This window comes from Sarcophilus harrisii, chromosome 5, assembly GCF_902635505.1.
Source record: "Sarcophilus harrisii chromosome 5, mSarHar1.11, whole genome shotgun sequence".
Classification (NCBI taxonomy): Eukaryota; Metazoa; Chordata; class Mammalia; order Dasyuromorphia; family Dasyuridae; genus Sarcophilus; species Sarcophilus harrisii.
Window position 1 is genome coordinate 252735904 of NC_045430.1, and position 15659 is coordinate 252751562.

At 37.0% G+C, this 15659-nt stretch overlaps 1 protein-coding gene across 1 annotated transcript in view; it reads right to left on the reverse strand.

Moving 5' to 3' along the window:
- Nucleotides 1–14261, reverse strand: part of LOC111721183 (collagen alpha-4(VI) chain-like) — a 104022-nt gene extending 89761 nt beyond the window's left edge. Inside the window, exons 1-2 of the mRNA XM_031940226.1 lie at nucleotides 14109–14261; nucleotides 675–763 (exon numbers count right to left, since the gene is read on the reverse strand). Of these exons, the coding sequence (XP_031796086.1) occupies nucleotides 675–750 (76 nt within the window). The 5' untranslated portion in view covers nucleotides 751–763; nucleotides 14109–14261. The remainder of the gene's footprint in view (nucleotides 1–674; nucleotides 764–14108) is intronic.
- Between the last annotated feature and the right edge of the window lie 1398 nt (nucleotides 14262–15659).

Here is a 15659-nt window from a genome sequence, read left to right on the forward strand (position 1 = left end):
GTATCCATGAAAAACTACAGTTGAGCAGACAATCTTTTCTTAATTAGCTTTTTATCTTACAAAAGCTTTTGTTAAAATAAAAATGAAAAAATTGGAAAAGTATCACCAGCTATAGATAAAGCCATTAATTTTATCAAGAATCATAGAGCTACTGCTCCTATCTGGGTAGTTCTGCCAAACAAAATAAAACAAAATGTATATTAATATATCTTCAAAATATTTTTTCTGTGCTGATTAAAATCGTCAAATGCATTTGTTGATTTCTGCCTTAATAATTATCAGGTGGTTTGTTTTTTTTTAATGAAATCACATATCCACAGTTCAGGTGAGGAATAGCTATAGAGCTGAGAGGAATGCAGGGCAGAAAAAAAGAGTATGAGCTTTGGAATCTGAAAATCTTCATTTGGAACCCAGCTCTTCTGATTAGAGCTGTGATCCTGAGTCTTGTTCTGCCTCTCTTTGGGCCTTGGTTTTCCCATTTGTAAACGGTGTTGAGCCCCAATATTTTCTAATATCCCTGTGAGATGCAGATAGATGAGCCTACCTTTCAAATTACTTTTTTCATATTTTTTTATTTGCTGATTCTTCTGCCACCTTTTTAGCTTTTCACTAAAACTATGCTACATTACTAATGTAATTATCATCTATAAACAAAACCAAAAGACATATATTACCATTTCTCTGTGGCTTGACTGGGCAGAAGGTAGCTGCCAAGAAAATGACCCAAAGCAAAGGTGGCGACACATCCATGCCAGCACTGGGACTAGAAAAAAAAAGAAACTAGGATTAAGACGTCTTCTAATAAAATAGCAAAACCTTCAATCAAGCATTATTACTTTGAGAGGGCTAAGAACAAGTGGCCTGCAAGTCGAACACGGAAAGGATTTTTAAATATCCAAAAAGGCCTTTTATAATTCAAATCTCTCCCAAGAAATCATCATAAACAGAATAATGAGTTTAAGAGGTGGGAATCCAGTATCACAGACTGAAATGAGTGGACAGAAAATAAATATTTCAAGAGAATTGTTCCTGTATAAAATCAGAATTCAGCAACTAGATAAACATTTGTATACACTTGTAAATATATTTAACTATGTCAGGAAGACATCTGTCTTGACTCAGCCCGAAAATATTTTCTGTGGTCTTTCTCTCTGAAGCATCTAGATCTGGGGTTCTTAAACTTTTTCCATCCACAACCCCTTTTTGCTCAAGAAATTTTTGTGTGATCCCAAATAATGTACAAATCAAACATTTACTGATAATAAATCATAATTTCATGACCTCCACATTCAGTTATAAAACCTCATATGGGGTTGTGACCCACAGTCTAAGGAAGTAGGATCTACATAAAAGAGGGAAAAGGATTCATTCACAAGTGCAAAAATGTTTGTAGCATCACTTTTGGTAGTGGCAAGAAACTTGAAACTGAGTGCATGCCCATATCAGTTGGGGAATGGCTGAATAAGTTATAGTATATGAATGTTATGGAATATTATCATCCTATTGCTCATATCATCCTATGAGCAAACTGATTTCAAAAAAGCCTGGGTTTACATGACCTGGTGCTGGGTGAAGTGAGTGAACCAAAAGAACACTGTACCCAGTAACAATAAGATTATGTGATGATCAATTATGATAGGTTTAGCTCTTCTCAGAAATCCACTGATCCAAGACAATTCCAAAAGACTTGGGATGGAAAATATCATCTGCATCCAGAGAGAAAACTACAAAGACTGAATGTGGATTGATGAATACAATTTTCAGTTTTTTCTTGTTTGCTTTTTTCTTTCTCACAGTTTTTTCCTTATGTTCTGATTTTTCTTTCAAACATGACTAATATGGAAATTAGTTTAAAATGAGTGTAGATGTATAACCTATATTAGATTATTTGCTGTCTTGGGGAGGGGAAAGACTTAAGAGAGGATTGAATAAAAAATTTGGAATTAAAACTCTTACAAAGATGAATGTTGAAAACTATCTTTACATGAATCTGGAAAAATAAAATACTATTAATACTTTTTAAAAAGAAGTTATCTATAATTTGGAACTCAATATTTATTTTTTAAATGTTTATGTTAAATTTAAAATGTTAATGTTAAAAATTATCTTTACATGTGATAGGAAAAAAGAAAAGCCTATTAAAAAAGAAAAATAAAGAAAAGGAGGAGGAGAAGGAGAAAGAAAGAAATAAGGAGGAGGAAAAGGAGGAGAAGAAGAGGAGGAGGAGAAGGAGGAGGAATAAGGAGGAAAAGGAGAAGAAAAAGGAGGAGAACAACAACAAGAAAGAAGGAAAAGAAGGAGGAGGAGAAGGAGAAGAAGAAAAAGAAGAAGCAAGAATCTAAATGTTAAATTTGCTTCATGACCCTTGAATCTGTCTCCAAAGAAATTCAAGAAAAGTAATAATTTTTCATGTACATCTCCATTTCTAGAATACACATAACACAAAGAGCAGAATGTATGGAAAAGAAACTCTTTTAATAGACTCCACCTCCATAATGACTCTATTGCCTCCATTCTTTTCTGTGTACAAAAAATAGCCACCATCCTAATTCAGGTTCCATCATTCTTCTTGCCTTACTATTGCAAAAGCTTCCTCCTTGGTTCCTAGCTTCTAGAAATCTCTGGTCTCCAATCTCTCCTCCATACAACTGCCAAAATAATTTTCCTACTACTCAGATGTTGTGTTGTTATTTCCCTGGGCAAAAATACGTAATGCTCTTCGTGGCCTACAGAATAAAATATAAATGCCTTAGTTTGACCTTAAAGCCTTCCCCACAGTTTGCCTTTTCACCTTTCTTTAGAAAGGCTACCATTGAAGCCTTTCCTGAACCCCTCTGGTTCAGGTTCAAGTTTGGAATGACATGAAGCATCCTTATACCATCCAGGAATTAACAAAAGGAAGTTTAATTATCCAAAACATGGAGAGGAATATTCAGGAAGGACACAGTCTTGATTCAATTGAGTGTTGCTTCCTGGTCTCTGCATTGGCCACTTCACTCTGATAGTCAGAAGCTTGAGGGAAGTGCTACTCTCATCTTCTGTCCATGTTTTTTGGTACTCAGGCCACTTGGAAGCTACTTTGGTCCATGCCTTCATCCCCTAAGACAATAAGGTCTTGAGGCTATAACTTCAATTACTTTTAAGAGGAAAAAACACTAGCCAACTGGCAGTATTTCTCTTTCTATGTCTCTCCACTCACCTTGTGTCACTTTGTATACTCATCTGTATACATGTAGCCTACCAAAATGTAAGCTTGAGGGCAGGACGAAATTTTCATGTTTTACTTTGTATCAACAATTCTTAGCACAATATCTGACAGATGATCATCGCTTAATAAATGTTAACTGATTATTTGATTGAATGACATGGATAGGGAATATTTCTTTCTTTTTTTCCTAACTGATCGCTCTCTCAAATATCTTCAATACTATACCAATCCCCTCAACATTCATGGCCATCCTTACTGAGATTCTTACTAACAAGTCTTACTCTCTGATCATATTGTACCTCCAGACTCCAACCTCTGCTTCCCACCTAGTACTCCAGTGCCTCTCCTGGAGCCCTGGGCTCCATATGTAGCACAGATCCAGATTTCTTTCTGAACATCTTCATTTCAAAATTGCCTGCTTATTCTTCCTAATCCCAAACCCCTTCCACTTCTAGCTTTGCAAACAATAATCAAACTATCATTTCTATTCCAGGAAATAATGAATCAATCAATTGCCCTGTGGCTCAATTCACCAATCTTGATTTTCCAGACAAAACATTTCCTTCACCCTCTTTCCCCAAACATGCTATTTTAGTAAGCTTTTGGAGGGCAGGGACTGTCTTGATTTTTGTATATGTAATCATACCACTTAGCACAATGCCTGGGGTATATTATAAGTGCTTTTTCATTTCTTCATTCATTCTTCCTGGAGGAACCCTCAAGGAAGTACTGCCCAGCCAGAAATTTCACCAACTTTCTCCAAGAATCCACTTCTCTTGACAGAGAAAGGCTGTGAAAGGTCTTTCTATGGAAGAAATATAAGTTCCATGCTCCAAATTATTCTATCAAACATATCTTCCTAAAGAGAAAATTGCTTTAAAAAAAATCCAGGTAACCATTATTTTAATTATAATACATTAATATTAAAAATTATTGGGCTAGCTAGGTCAGGGAGAAAATAAGCTAGAATAGATCTATTTCTCCATTATCTTCATTATTAGAATTACCATTATTGTCACTATTATTCATGGAAATGAGGAATTAGAAGAGTACAAGCCAATAATTACTATTTTCAGTGAAGTTCAAATAAATCACAGCAACCGTTAAGGAAAGCTTCTGCAAAAGCCAACAGCTTTTTATAATCGCGGAGCAGCTGTGTGTGTTTAATAGCCACGAGGCAAAAAATAACTGTGCATTCAGCACTTAGTAGCAGTAATAGTCTACACCAAATATACTCTGCACTGATAGCTACATATCTGGCATTAATTCTCTTGGCTTTAGCTGTTGAAGCAGTTTTATACTTGACTCTATAAGAGTGAGAATGAAGACAAGAGCAACTTTAGGTAAAAACAGATTCACAAGGGGGATCCGGGCCCCTAATACTTAACTGGAATTTCTCCAAGAGTCTTAAGAACCAGGAATTTTTTAAAGTATTTCTCAGCCGGTGGAGCAGTAATCCATGGGCTGGGGTGAGAGGGACTGCTGTGGTCTACTAATCCAAAAAGGAGTTGAAGGACAATGAAATTTATCCCTTTGCCTCTCTTGACTTTACTTCCCTCAAGTGGAAAATAAGAGAATTACACCAACCGTTTTCTAAAATCCCTTTCAATTCTAAATCAATGACCCTATAAACTCTGACCCTAAAGAGAATCCTTTCAGCATCCCCATCACACAGCCATTTAGCCTCTGCTTGATAAACTCCAGGGAAGCAGAACTGCCCACGAGGACAAACTTTTCTATCTCTAGACAATTTTAAATTTTAGGATTTTTTTTTCCTAACATTGAGTCAAAAGTTTTGATGTCATAACTTCCACCCAGAGTTTCTGGCAACACTATTTCAAGGTAAGACTTTTTCCTACACATCAACCCCTTAATCAAATGCCTTGCCTAATAGTAATTTTTTAAATGGAGGGTAAGGTTTTAGAATGGATCTTCTAGTGGGTATGGAACACATACAAAATATGAACTCTTAGAACTTGCTAAGCATTTTAGAAATGTTTTGCTGATGTACCTTTTTTAAAGTAATATGAGAGGAGAGGAAAGGGATAGAAATTTTCCTCATCTTAAACTATAAACAACCTTGACCTTGGTTGATTAAAGTTAAATTTCAAATCCCCATATAAATTAGAAAAGCACTGTACTGGTAGTCAGGAAAAATTGGGGTCCAATTCCAGTTCTCCATTAACAAGCTCTTTTAACTTTGGGAAATTAATTTACTTCTCCTAGCCTTGGTTTTCCCATCTGCAAAATAATAGGATTGAATTCAATGATCTCCAAGATCATTTCTAGTTCTAAAATTCTTATACAAATTACTACACTCTATACATAATCCTCTCGTCTACCCAAAGCTGTATGTAGCGTGCAGCAACTGGGGTTTCGCCTAGGACACGGATATTTAGGAAGTGCAAAAGTTTAACATATGCATTCCTTCAGCAGGAAAGCTGACACAAAGACGTCACTGGTGCTCTTTAACCCAGGCACATTTCTTGTTCCTTGTCCGAGATGCCAAAATCACTCAGTTTTCATCTCTGACTCCCACATTTATACCAAAGCTGAGCCAATTTCATTTGAACCTCCTGTCCCTTGGCCCCTCCTTGTTCCCCCAACAACGTCTCCCTTCCCAGTTTCGTTGCCTCCATAGCTAGCCTTAACTACACTGTGAGCCACTTAACTGATCACCTAGTCCCCGTTTCTCCTTCCTTACTAACCTCTGTCTCTTAAGTTCCTTACCATCTCTAGACTAAAGACTAACTTAAAGATTGCCATAAACATAAACACAGATCTTTTGTCCTTTGTTCAGTTAACCAGCCGTGACCTCTGGGAATGGTTTGGGACTGCTGACCACCTGACTCAGTTTCCTCTGGATAGTCTCTCCTGCTTCAGGTTCCAAGTCACTACCTTCTGCGGGTTCTCCCCCTACTTAATTGTTCCTTCTCTGAATAATCTTCCTCTTACTTTCCCATTAGGGTTAATGTACCTCCATGACCTTCTCACCTTTTTCTCTTCTCTCTCCAAAGTTTTTCTCCTTTGGCCACCTCGGGTCCTCTTATAGCTTCAGTTGTTATTTCTACAGAAACACACAGAGTTCTGCAGAACTCTAAAGTTACATCATGAGTTCAGGGCCCATGTCTCAAAAAGTCTACAGGGGATCTTCACCTACATATACCCAAGCAGTTATCAAGCCCTGTAATTTCCACCCTTGCCATATCTCTCCCATTCATTACCCCCCGCCCATTCCCATTGTATCCACTGTATCAGAGACCCTAGTGTTACCCACTTAAGCTACTACAGTAACACATTCATTTCTACTCTGTCCCCACTCTAATCTGTCCTGAACACTGAATCGTCTTCCTTACGCATAAACCTTATTAAGTCACAGATCTGCTGAAAGCCTTGCCCCCAATTACTAAGTAAGGCTCATTCTCCTCAGTCAAGCTTTTAACTCCCTCCCGAGTTTGGTGTCATCCTCTTTTTCCAACCTAGTTCTAGCATTTTCCTCCAAGAATCTCTGGGTAAAATAAATCAGTCCCCTTGCTCCACCTAAGTCCAATTCCTGCCTTGTGCCATGTCTTTGTTTAAGAATTAACCTTTTACCCCATTTTCCTGTTAAGTCCCTATCCATAATTTAAAATTGAGTTCCACAGTTCCTTTCTTGAAGACATCCCTGATCCTCCCTCTTCCTACATTCAGTTGCTTTGTTTATATTTCATAAAAATTTTTATTCTAGTTTTGACAGTTGGTGGGATAGGTAGCAGTTAAGTAGGTCAGTGAATAGAGCACTGAGATTACAGTCTGGAGGACTCCTCTTCCTGAGTTCAAATCCAGCCTTAGACACTTACTAGTTGTGTGACCCTGAGCAAGTCACTTCACCCTGTTTGCCTCAGTTTCCTCATTTGTAAAATGAGTTGAAGAAAGAAATGACAGATCATTACAGACAGCAGGGTTCACAGGGCCATGACTGAACATGACTGAACAACAACAACAGACTGGGAATCTGGAACCATGAGTTTGATTTCTTCTCTGCCCCTAACTTGCTCTGCGACCTCACCAAATCACTTAAATATGAGTCTCAGTTTCATCTATTAAATGGCTGTAATGACTACTCAGCTAGGTTCTCGTGAAGGCCAAATGAGATGACATATTTAAAGCCCATTGTAGAGAACAAAACATGATATAAATGTCAGCCATTGTCATTTGTGTGTCTCAGATCCTCCTATTAAGCTGTATGTTCCATGAGGGCAGGGATCATATTTTATGTAGACTCTGTTATCACCACTCTAATCTGCCCTGAATGGGATGGAACGGGGAAAATAATGAAGCTGCTAAGTTCAGAGATGGACATCTCCACAGTAAACTCATCAGTTAGGGCCTGGTATTTTTTTCATCTCCATTTTGTCACTTCTTTATAAAGATGGAATGATGATTTATAGGGCTTGAACCCAGGAACTGTCAAGTCTGACCTCATCTGATTCACTACCAAAAGTTCTCAAGAAAACCAGACAATACATAAGTCTTAGTCATACTCATTGCCCTTTTTTCCTGGGTAACCACTCCTCACCATTAAGCCATAATTTATCCAGTGTTTAAAGACTGTGTGGGAGTCTCAAACCAGAGACATGCAGCTTCCCTTTATTTCACCCAAGAACAGGAACTAATAGCCTCTGTCTGTTTTCTTTTTTTGCATTTCCAAGTCAGGGATAATTATCAACCTAGTAATTGGTCAATCTGATAAAACCATTCAGAAACTTAGGATCTGGAGATCCAGTGCTCTAAGTTTCTCCTCCCAGCTTCATACCCATTTATATTCACTTAATAGTAGACATCTTATCTCCAAATCTGCCATTTCCAGTTTCCCAAAACCTAGAACCCCAAAACAGCCAGGTCATGGAGGAGCTAAGCCACCCAACGATTAAAAAGCCTTCTGGCATGGGATTAAGAAGTACATATAGTATGGGCACCAGTCTATTGTTATTATTTTCACAAAAGGACTGGCAGCCACATTTTTTGGTTCTCAAACCCCTTGGTTTTCAACAAAACTTTCTATACTTAATTTTTCAATATGAAAGAAAATAAATTCCAGAGATCACCATGCATACATATTTAAGAAATAAAATAATATAGATCAGTTTTTCATTTAAAAATTATTTCATGACTTTTTCTACTTTGGGAATATTTTAATAAGATTATATAGTCATTTACTAAATATTCCCAGTACCCTATTATCAGGTTTCTTGTATATGTATTCCAGAATGAGAATTCCTGCATTATCTCATTTGAGCCTCAAAACAAACCCATCATATAGTTGTTAATTTTATCCCTAATTTTTAAATGAGGAAACATATAAGAAATTTCCCAGAGTCATAGAATTATCAAACATTTAAGGTGGAATTCAAATCCGGGACTTCCTAGCTCCATAAATACTCTGGATACAGAGAAGAGAATATTATTGGGAAATATTAAGTTTGAATAAATATAGCATCAGCATAAATGAAACCTTCAAAATCTTAGGGCAAAAAATTCATTGTATATATGCTCATTTCTTGTAATATCATGGAGTGGGGACCCCTTTTTTTTACAGTCCATATGGTCTCATTCAGACTAAGAAGTGAATTGTCTGGGTTCGTCCATACCTCAAATCTTCATCAAGAACATCATTCTTTTAAACACTGGCTTCTTGGCTCTCATAAAAAGCAACCTTAGTGTATAAACATCTGATCATCAAGATTTAAGATAGTTCTGTAACACAAACAGCTAAGGAATAATAATTTGTTTTTCTCCACATATAACATTATAGACCACACCAAGTGTTTAACAGAAAGAGCTAAACTTCAGTTTGTTTCTCACGAGCTTTCTCCTGTGTGATCTGCAAATGTGTTGCCTCTATGTACATAGATCACTAAAAATATAGAAATATTTCAGAGAAGTAGAAGTAAATATTTTTAGGAAAATTAACCAGCTTTAGTCATATATACAAACAATAAGGATTGGTAGAGAAGCCCTCTACAAGAACTTGTCAAATATCAGCGCCTCTAAGCAGGCGTTCTTCAGTTTTTTAGAATGAATCTCCCCATCTCACCCAGGCTGAAAGTAGAGGGGCTACTCATAAGACTGATCCAAATATGGATCAATATAGGGGCTTTGACCTGCTCTGTTTCTTGTCATCCTTCCCTAGGCAACCTGGTGGCCCCTGGAACCTATATTAGTGCCAGACTAAATGCAGATACCTTTTCAGCTTAGCCCACTTTAGCTGAGAACTCCTGAGCTCAAGACATCCAATAGTTTCATCTTCCCTGGTCCCGGGGATTAGAAGTGGGTGCCCAGCTTTTAGAATCTTTTATATTATGAACCCCTTTGACCCTCTGGTAAAAACTATGGGCCCCTTCTCAAAATAATATTTTTAAATGCATATATTTTAATTTAAGGATTACAAAATCTTAAGGCAAAAGATTCATTGCAGATATGCTCATTTCTTTACAAAAGATTACAAAAGAACCTAATTATTTCGGAATAAAGATATAATTTTTCTATCCAAATTCACAGATTGTCCCAAAATCTATCCATTGACTTCCATTAGAATCACATACTTCAAGTTAAGAATCCTAACCTTAGGAAAGATTTGTTTGATTACAAAAATTGAGAATGCTCGCAAGGATGATGATAGAGCAGCTGGAGGCCCTAATTAAAATCTTGCTACTCAATGAGCTTTTTCCTGAGTTTAATTGGTAGCTGGTCTAACATAAGGACATACATACATTAAAACTATCCAAATGGTGCATTTTTTGTGTGGTTCATTTATTACTCCTATGTTTCAGGGATTTGGTCCAACCAGTGAGACAGAAAGTAGCAAATGGTTCATTTTTTAAAAGTGCAATAGTTTTTGGAAATAGATCAACTTGGACTACCTCCTCAATAGGACAGAAGTTCATGATTTCCAGGACACCTAGGTAACATGTCACTGCCTACTTCTTAAGCCCCCAATTAACGAAAAGGACCTTAGGAGTTAAGCAAATAAATGACAAATTGCTTGGAGGTTAATCCAATCCTGATTTCAACCAATCTCTTGTAGTTCTCTGCAAGAGATCCCTATGATAATTCCCCCCACCCCCCAAGGCAATTGGGGTTAAGTGACTTGCCCAGGGTCACACAGCCAGGATGTGCTAAGTGTCTGAGATCACATTTGAACTCAGGTCCTCCTGATTTCAGGGATGGTGCTCTATCCACTGCACCACCTAGCTACCCCCTTATTATAACTTTTTAAGCCACTGATTGAACTCTTTGAAGCATTGATTGTACTCTTGTTGACACTCGCAAAGTTGCTATTTTTGTTTTATGTATTATTTTCATAGCAAATCAAACCTAGAATCAAAAGTATTAACTCTGATTATCACCATTTCTCAGGAAATTTTAAGGATAAGGGTTGGACTTGCAATTTCATTGGTTTAGTAGACTTCCAGGCAAAGAAACTCCATCAACCAATGCAAATTAGTATTTTTCCTTTAATTGAGAGTACTGGTGTTTTAGCACTTAGCCTCGGGCATGGGAGGTGAGAAGATGTGCCCTGGTCACACAGGCAATAGTAGGTATCAAAATGGGACTTGAACCTGGGCCTTCCTTTGAGATCCATTTTCCATCTGAGTTGCTGGGGCAGGTGAAAGATGAAATCTCCTTTATTCTCTTGATTTCCTCAATGTCTCCAAGAGAATTTTAACCAATGCAAAATACTTGCCACAGGAAGGAGGCCAAAGGAACCTAGAAACTTCCCTATTTGGCACACAGTCAATCTTGGCAAGTGAAGAGACACAGCAACCTAAGACAATTCTGATTTTACAAATGTTTATTCAAAAAACATAAAGGAGGATGATAGAAAACTACCCTTTACAAAACAAGAAAGTTGTGGGAAAAAATAAGCCTGTATGGATCTTCGTGTGAAATCTTGTTAAAATTAAAATAATTCTAAAATAATTAAAATAAATTAAAATAACAAAATAACATTCTTATGATTCACTTAAGTGGCACAAGGGATATAGACTGCCACATGTGGAATCAGGAAGCCTTGTGTTCATGAATTCAAATTCAGCCTTGAACACTCACCAGCTGTGTGACTCTAGGCAAATCACTGCACCCTATTTGTCTCAGTTTCCTCATCTGTAAAATGAACTGGAGAAGGAAATGGCAAACTACTCCAATATCTCTGCCAAGAAAATCCCAAATGGGTCATAAAAAGTTGGACATGAAACCACAGAAGAACAAGAACAAAAAGCAGATGATTCTTCTCTTAAAATGTCTTGGAATATAAATAATATTATATTATCATATAAGGCATGTGCAAGCCCACCATGGAGGAGCCTTCTCACTGATGGAAGGTCAGTGGCTAATGAAATCTTTTGCCCAACATGGTGTCCACACTGTATGTGGTTGGAATTATGCTCAGAAATAATCTTCACACAGTGGAAGTGGCTCCACATACTAAGCAGAGTTTTCAGGGCAGATACCATTAAACACAGAATTCTGGGCTAGAACTGTGGATCATCCAATCTAAACTTCTCTTTTTACTGTTTGGGAAACTGAGGCCTCCAGATATTAATCCTAAAGCCAAAGTCACACAGCAACAAGCATCAGAGCTAGGATCTGAGCCCAGATTCTCTGACTGAAGAATCAGGCCTCTTTCTACTAACTTTTTCCTTGAATCATTCAGGCTTGACACTAAAGCAAGCAATCAACTAAATGAAGAAAAAAAGATCACACCTTTTAGATGAGACACATACAGAGCCACACTTCTGACCACGTGTCCCATGCCTTACTTTATGGTATTGTCTTTGACGTGGCACAGTCTCAATATAAAAATAACTATACTTGGCCAATACAGTCTTCCCCAGATGACTTCCTTTCTAGTAGAATTTCTTTGCTAACAGGACACATCAGCCATATCATGTTATCATATAAAGTCATAAAAACGAGAAAGATGACATACTTTGCCAAGAGTTGAAAGAATCCTGCAATCCAAATATTTCCCTTATCTCAAATATCATGATCTCTAAATTCCTTTATTCTTCCCAAAACTGGGAAAAGACACTCTGTTCTCATGGTCAAAAGCTTTGAATATCCTATCCAATGAATAAAAGGAATTTGGGAATCAGGGGATTCCCACAAGGCAATATTTATTTTGAAGATTTAAGATAATGAAATGGGAATCATGTTTGTTTATTTTTCTGTAAGTTTTGATGGCCAAAAATCTAAAAAAAATTAAAACAGAATTACTTGATAAGACTGGAAACGAAGACTCACAAAAATAAAGTCATTTAACTTTGTAACTGGCAGAGACAGGATTCACACCCAAGTCTCCTAACTAAATACATCCTGTTTTAACATCTTCATGCTTCCTTCTAAGACATCAAAAAAAAAAAATCTTAAAATTTAGCTTAATCTTTCATTGCTATAAATGTGTATGGGGAAGCAGAGAAGAGAATACAATCTCAACTCTGACCTTTTCCCAATCCTGGATGCTCTAAAACTTCTTTACCACAAAAATGCAATTAGATAATATATTAGTGAGAAAGGAAACCCAGAACTCTTATGGAATGTTTGCGGATAATATTTCCTGTGTGCATTTTTAAACAATTAACAGAGCTCCTGGATACAAAGCATGTATTACATTTAATCCCTAATTAAGTAATGCTGGAACTCTCATTTATCAACTAAAATCTTCCCTTGGATGCTATAACCTTCTGCAACCCTCCAAAAACGGCTCATTTACTCTTTATTTTGAGCCCCCCCAAAATGGCTCTAAAAAAGCTTTCATGACCTTTCCTGGAATTCAGGGGTTATCTGATGATTCTCCCTCCAACCTCTATTGGTATCTTCACACTAACAATGAGCTAAGAATGGGAAATGAAAGTAAGGGAAATGAAAAGTCCAGATCATTCCAGGAAGATTTTAATTGTCTTTTACTGAGGGACATTTTAGCCAGGGGGGCTCCTCTACTTCCCAAGTCAAATGGAAATTGCTTCTCTTCCTATAAAGTACACAAACCAAACCTCAGGAATAGTGAGTGTCCCACAGTCTTTCCCCAATCTCTTCACTGTCTGTGTGTTTGATGGCACTAAGTAAAGGATAATTACCTTTTCTCTCCTTGCTGATTAAAAGACAAAAACAAAAGTAAAACAGTAACAACAACAAAACCCACCTCAATGAAATCCAAACAAGAACTCTACATAGCTGATTCTTGAAGAGTTTTATAAAAATAAGGATCTTATTTCTTCCATTAAAATGTCACGGTATTTGACGGAAGTAAGGAAACAAGTCAAACATTAGGAAAAACTCCAATGACATCTAGCCTGACATTCTTCTCTTGTCCCTAAATTGTTATTGGGACAATTGGGCAGAGAGAGAAAATAAATAATTGTTCATTGAAAAAATAAAAGTTAAAAAAGAAGGAAACAAGAAGGTACTTTAAAAAAATATTTTAAGATTTGCAATTCCTCCCTCATGTTTGGTCTTCTGTATTACAATCTCATTATTCGTGAAATCTTTAAAGTTTTTTCATATAAAATGTTACTTTTCTCATAAAAGTCTTCAGTTTTTCTCCCCAAAGCCAACAGTGCTTTATAGCTATAAAAATAATAATAATAATCATAGTTCATGATCTATGAAGCTAAATCAGCAAAGAACAGGTTACCAGTCATTCCACCCTCTCCCCGATTATTCTATCCTGTTCCCCATGTGAGAGTTTTCAAGACATCAAACTTCCTTATGCAGTCTCTTCATTTCAGGCTCCCGTACACTCGAAGAGGCTTTCATGTGGAAAGGAAGAAAAATGAAATTGTCATGGGAACATTCAAAGCAAAGAACCCGGCATTGGTCATTTTTTAAAATCTCAAAAGAAGAAATGGTTTTCTCTTACCTGGCAACACTTTTCTGTTTGGTCCCTTTAATTCCACCTCTAATTCTTCATAGGGAAGGAGGGAAAAGAAACTCACTGGAGTAAAAGAAGGCACAGAGGGAAAAACCCAGCTAACTCCTCCATATATTTAAGTTTCTCCTGGGAGAACAGGAAGGAGTGGGTAACAGGAGGAGCAATGGGTATGGTTAAAGTACTCGGATGCATTGTTTGTGTTCAAAATGCTTTTGCTATTAAAAACTAAAAACGGTGTGACAGAAACAGATAGGGCTCACGTTATACTTAAGCAAGACCTGGTTTCAAATCCTATCTCTGATATTTAATAGCTAACATAAATTATTAACTAGTCTGAGAGTCAACAAGCATTTTTTTTAAAACCACTTCTAATTTTCTTTATTTTATTTATTTTTTACTTAGGCAATTGGGGTTAAGTGAGCTGCCCAGCTAGAAAGTATTGTCTGAGGTCTTATTTGAACTCAGGTTCTCCTGACTTCAGGTCTAGTGGTACTCTATCTACTGCACCTTCTAGCTGCCCTCAACAAGCATTTATTAAGCATTTTAAGTGCTGTTTCGGTTTCTGAGCTTCAGTTTCTACTATAAAATTAAGACAATAAAATCTGTGGGACTTACATGCAACAGAGATAGTTCGATCAAACAAGATAATACATGCAAAGCCCTCTTCAAACCTAAGAAAGTACCATTATTAATATGGGGGTACCTCAGTGGTACCATACTGCACAGTCATCAAGACTCCTCTTCCTGAGTTCAAATGGAACCTGACACTTAACCAGCTGGATGACCCTGGGCAAGTCATTTAACTCTATTTGCCTCAGTTCCTGTAAAATCAGTTAAATGGAGAGTTTCACACTCCCTCTTCCTTCTGCTGTGGCTGCTGTTGGGGCTGCAAAAGCACCAGAGCCATGGTCATGCAATACCCCATGGCTGTGGGCCTTAATAAGAACCATAAAATTACCAAAAATATTTCCAAGTCAGGGCACTACCACTTGACCAAACACACCAGTTTGTGAGACATGATCAAGGAGGCATGTGGGCTTGCTCCTTACGAGAGGAGGGCCATGGAGTTGTTAAAGGTCTCCAAGGATAAGTGAGTCCTTAAGTTCATCAAACAAAAAAGGTGGGAAGTCACATCTGGGACGAGAGGAAGAAAGAGGAGCTGCCATGAAGAAGGCTGATACCAAGAAGGATGAAACTAAATCTTGCCTACGTTGGCCCCTTACTTAATAAAGATTTGACAGTTTTTTTTTTAATTGTAAAATGAGCTGGAGAAGGAAATAGAAAAATACTTCAATACTTTGCCAAGAAAACCACAATAGTCAGACAAAACTGAAGTGACTAAACAACAAATTATTAATACAAAACATAAATGATAATTTACATTATTTACATGTGTCTTATAAATAAGGACAAAAACAAAAACTTATCAGTTAGTCCATTCTCACAAAGCTGGTATTCAAATGAAAGAAAACAGCTTTTCTTTTTGTCATCGTAGAAACTAATGATGGAAATTTGTCATACATACATATTTTTCAAGGT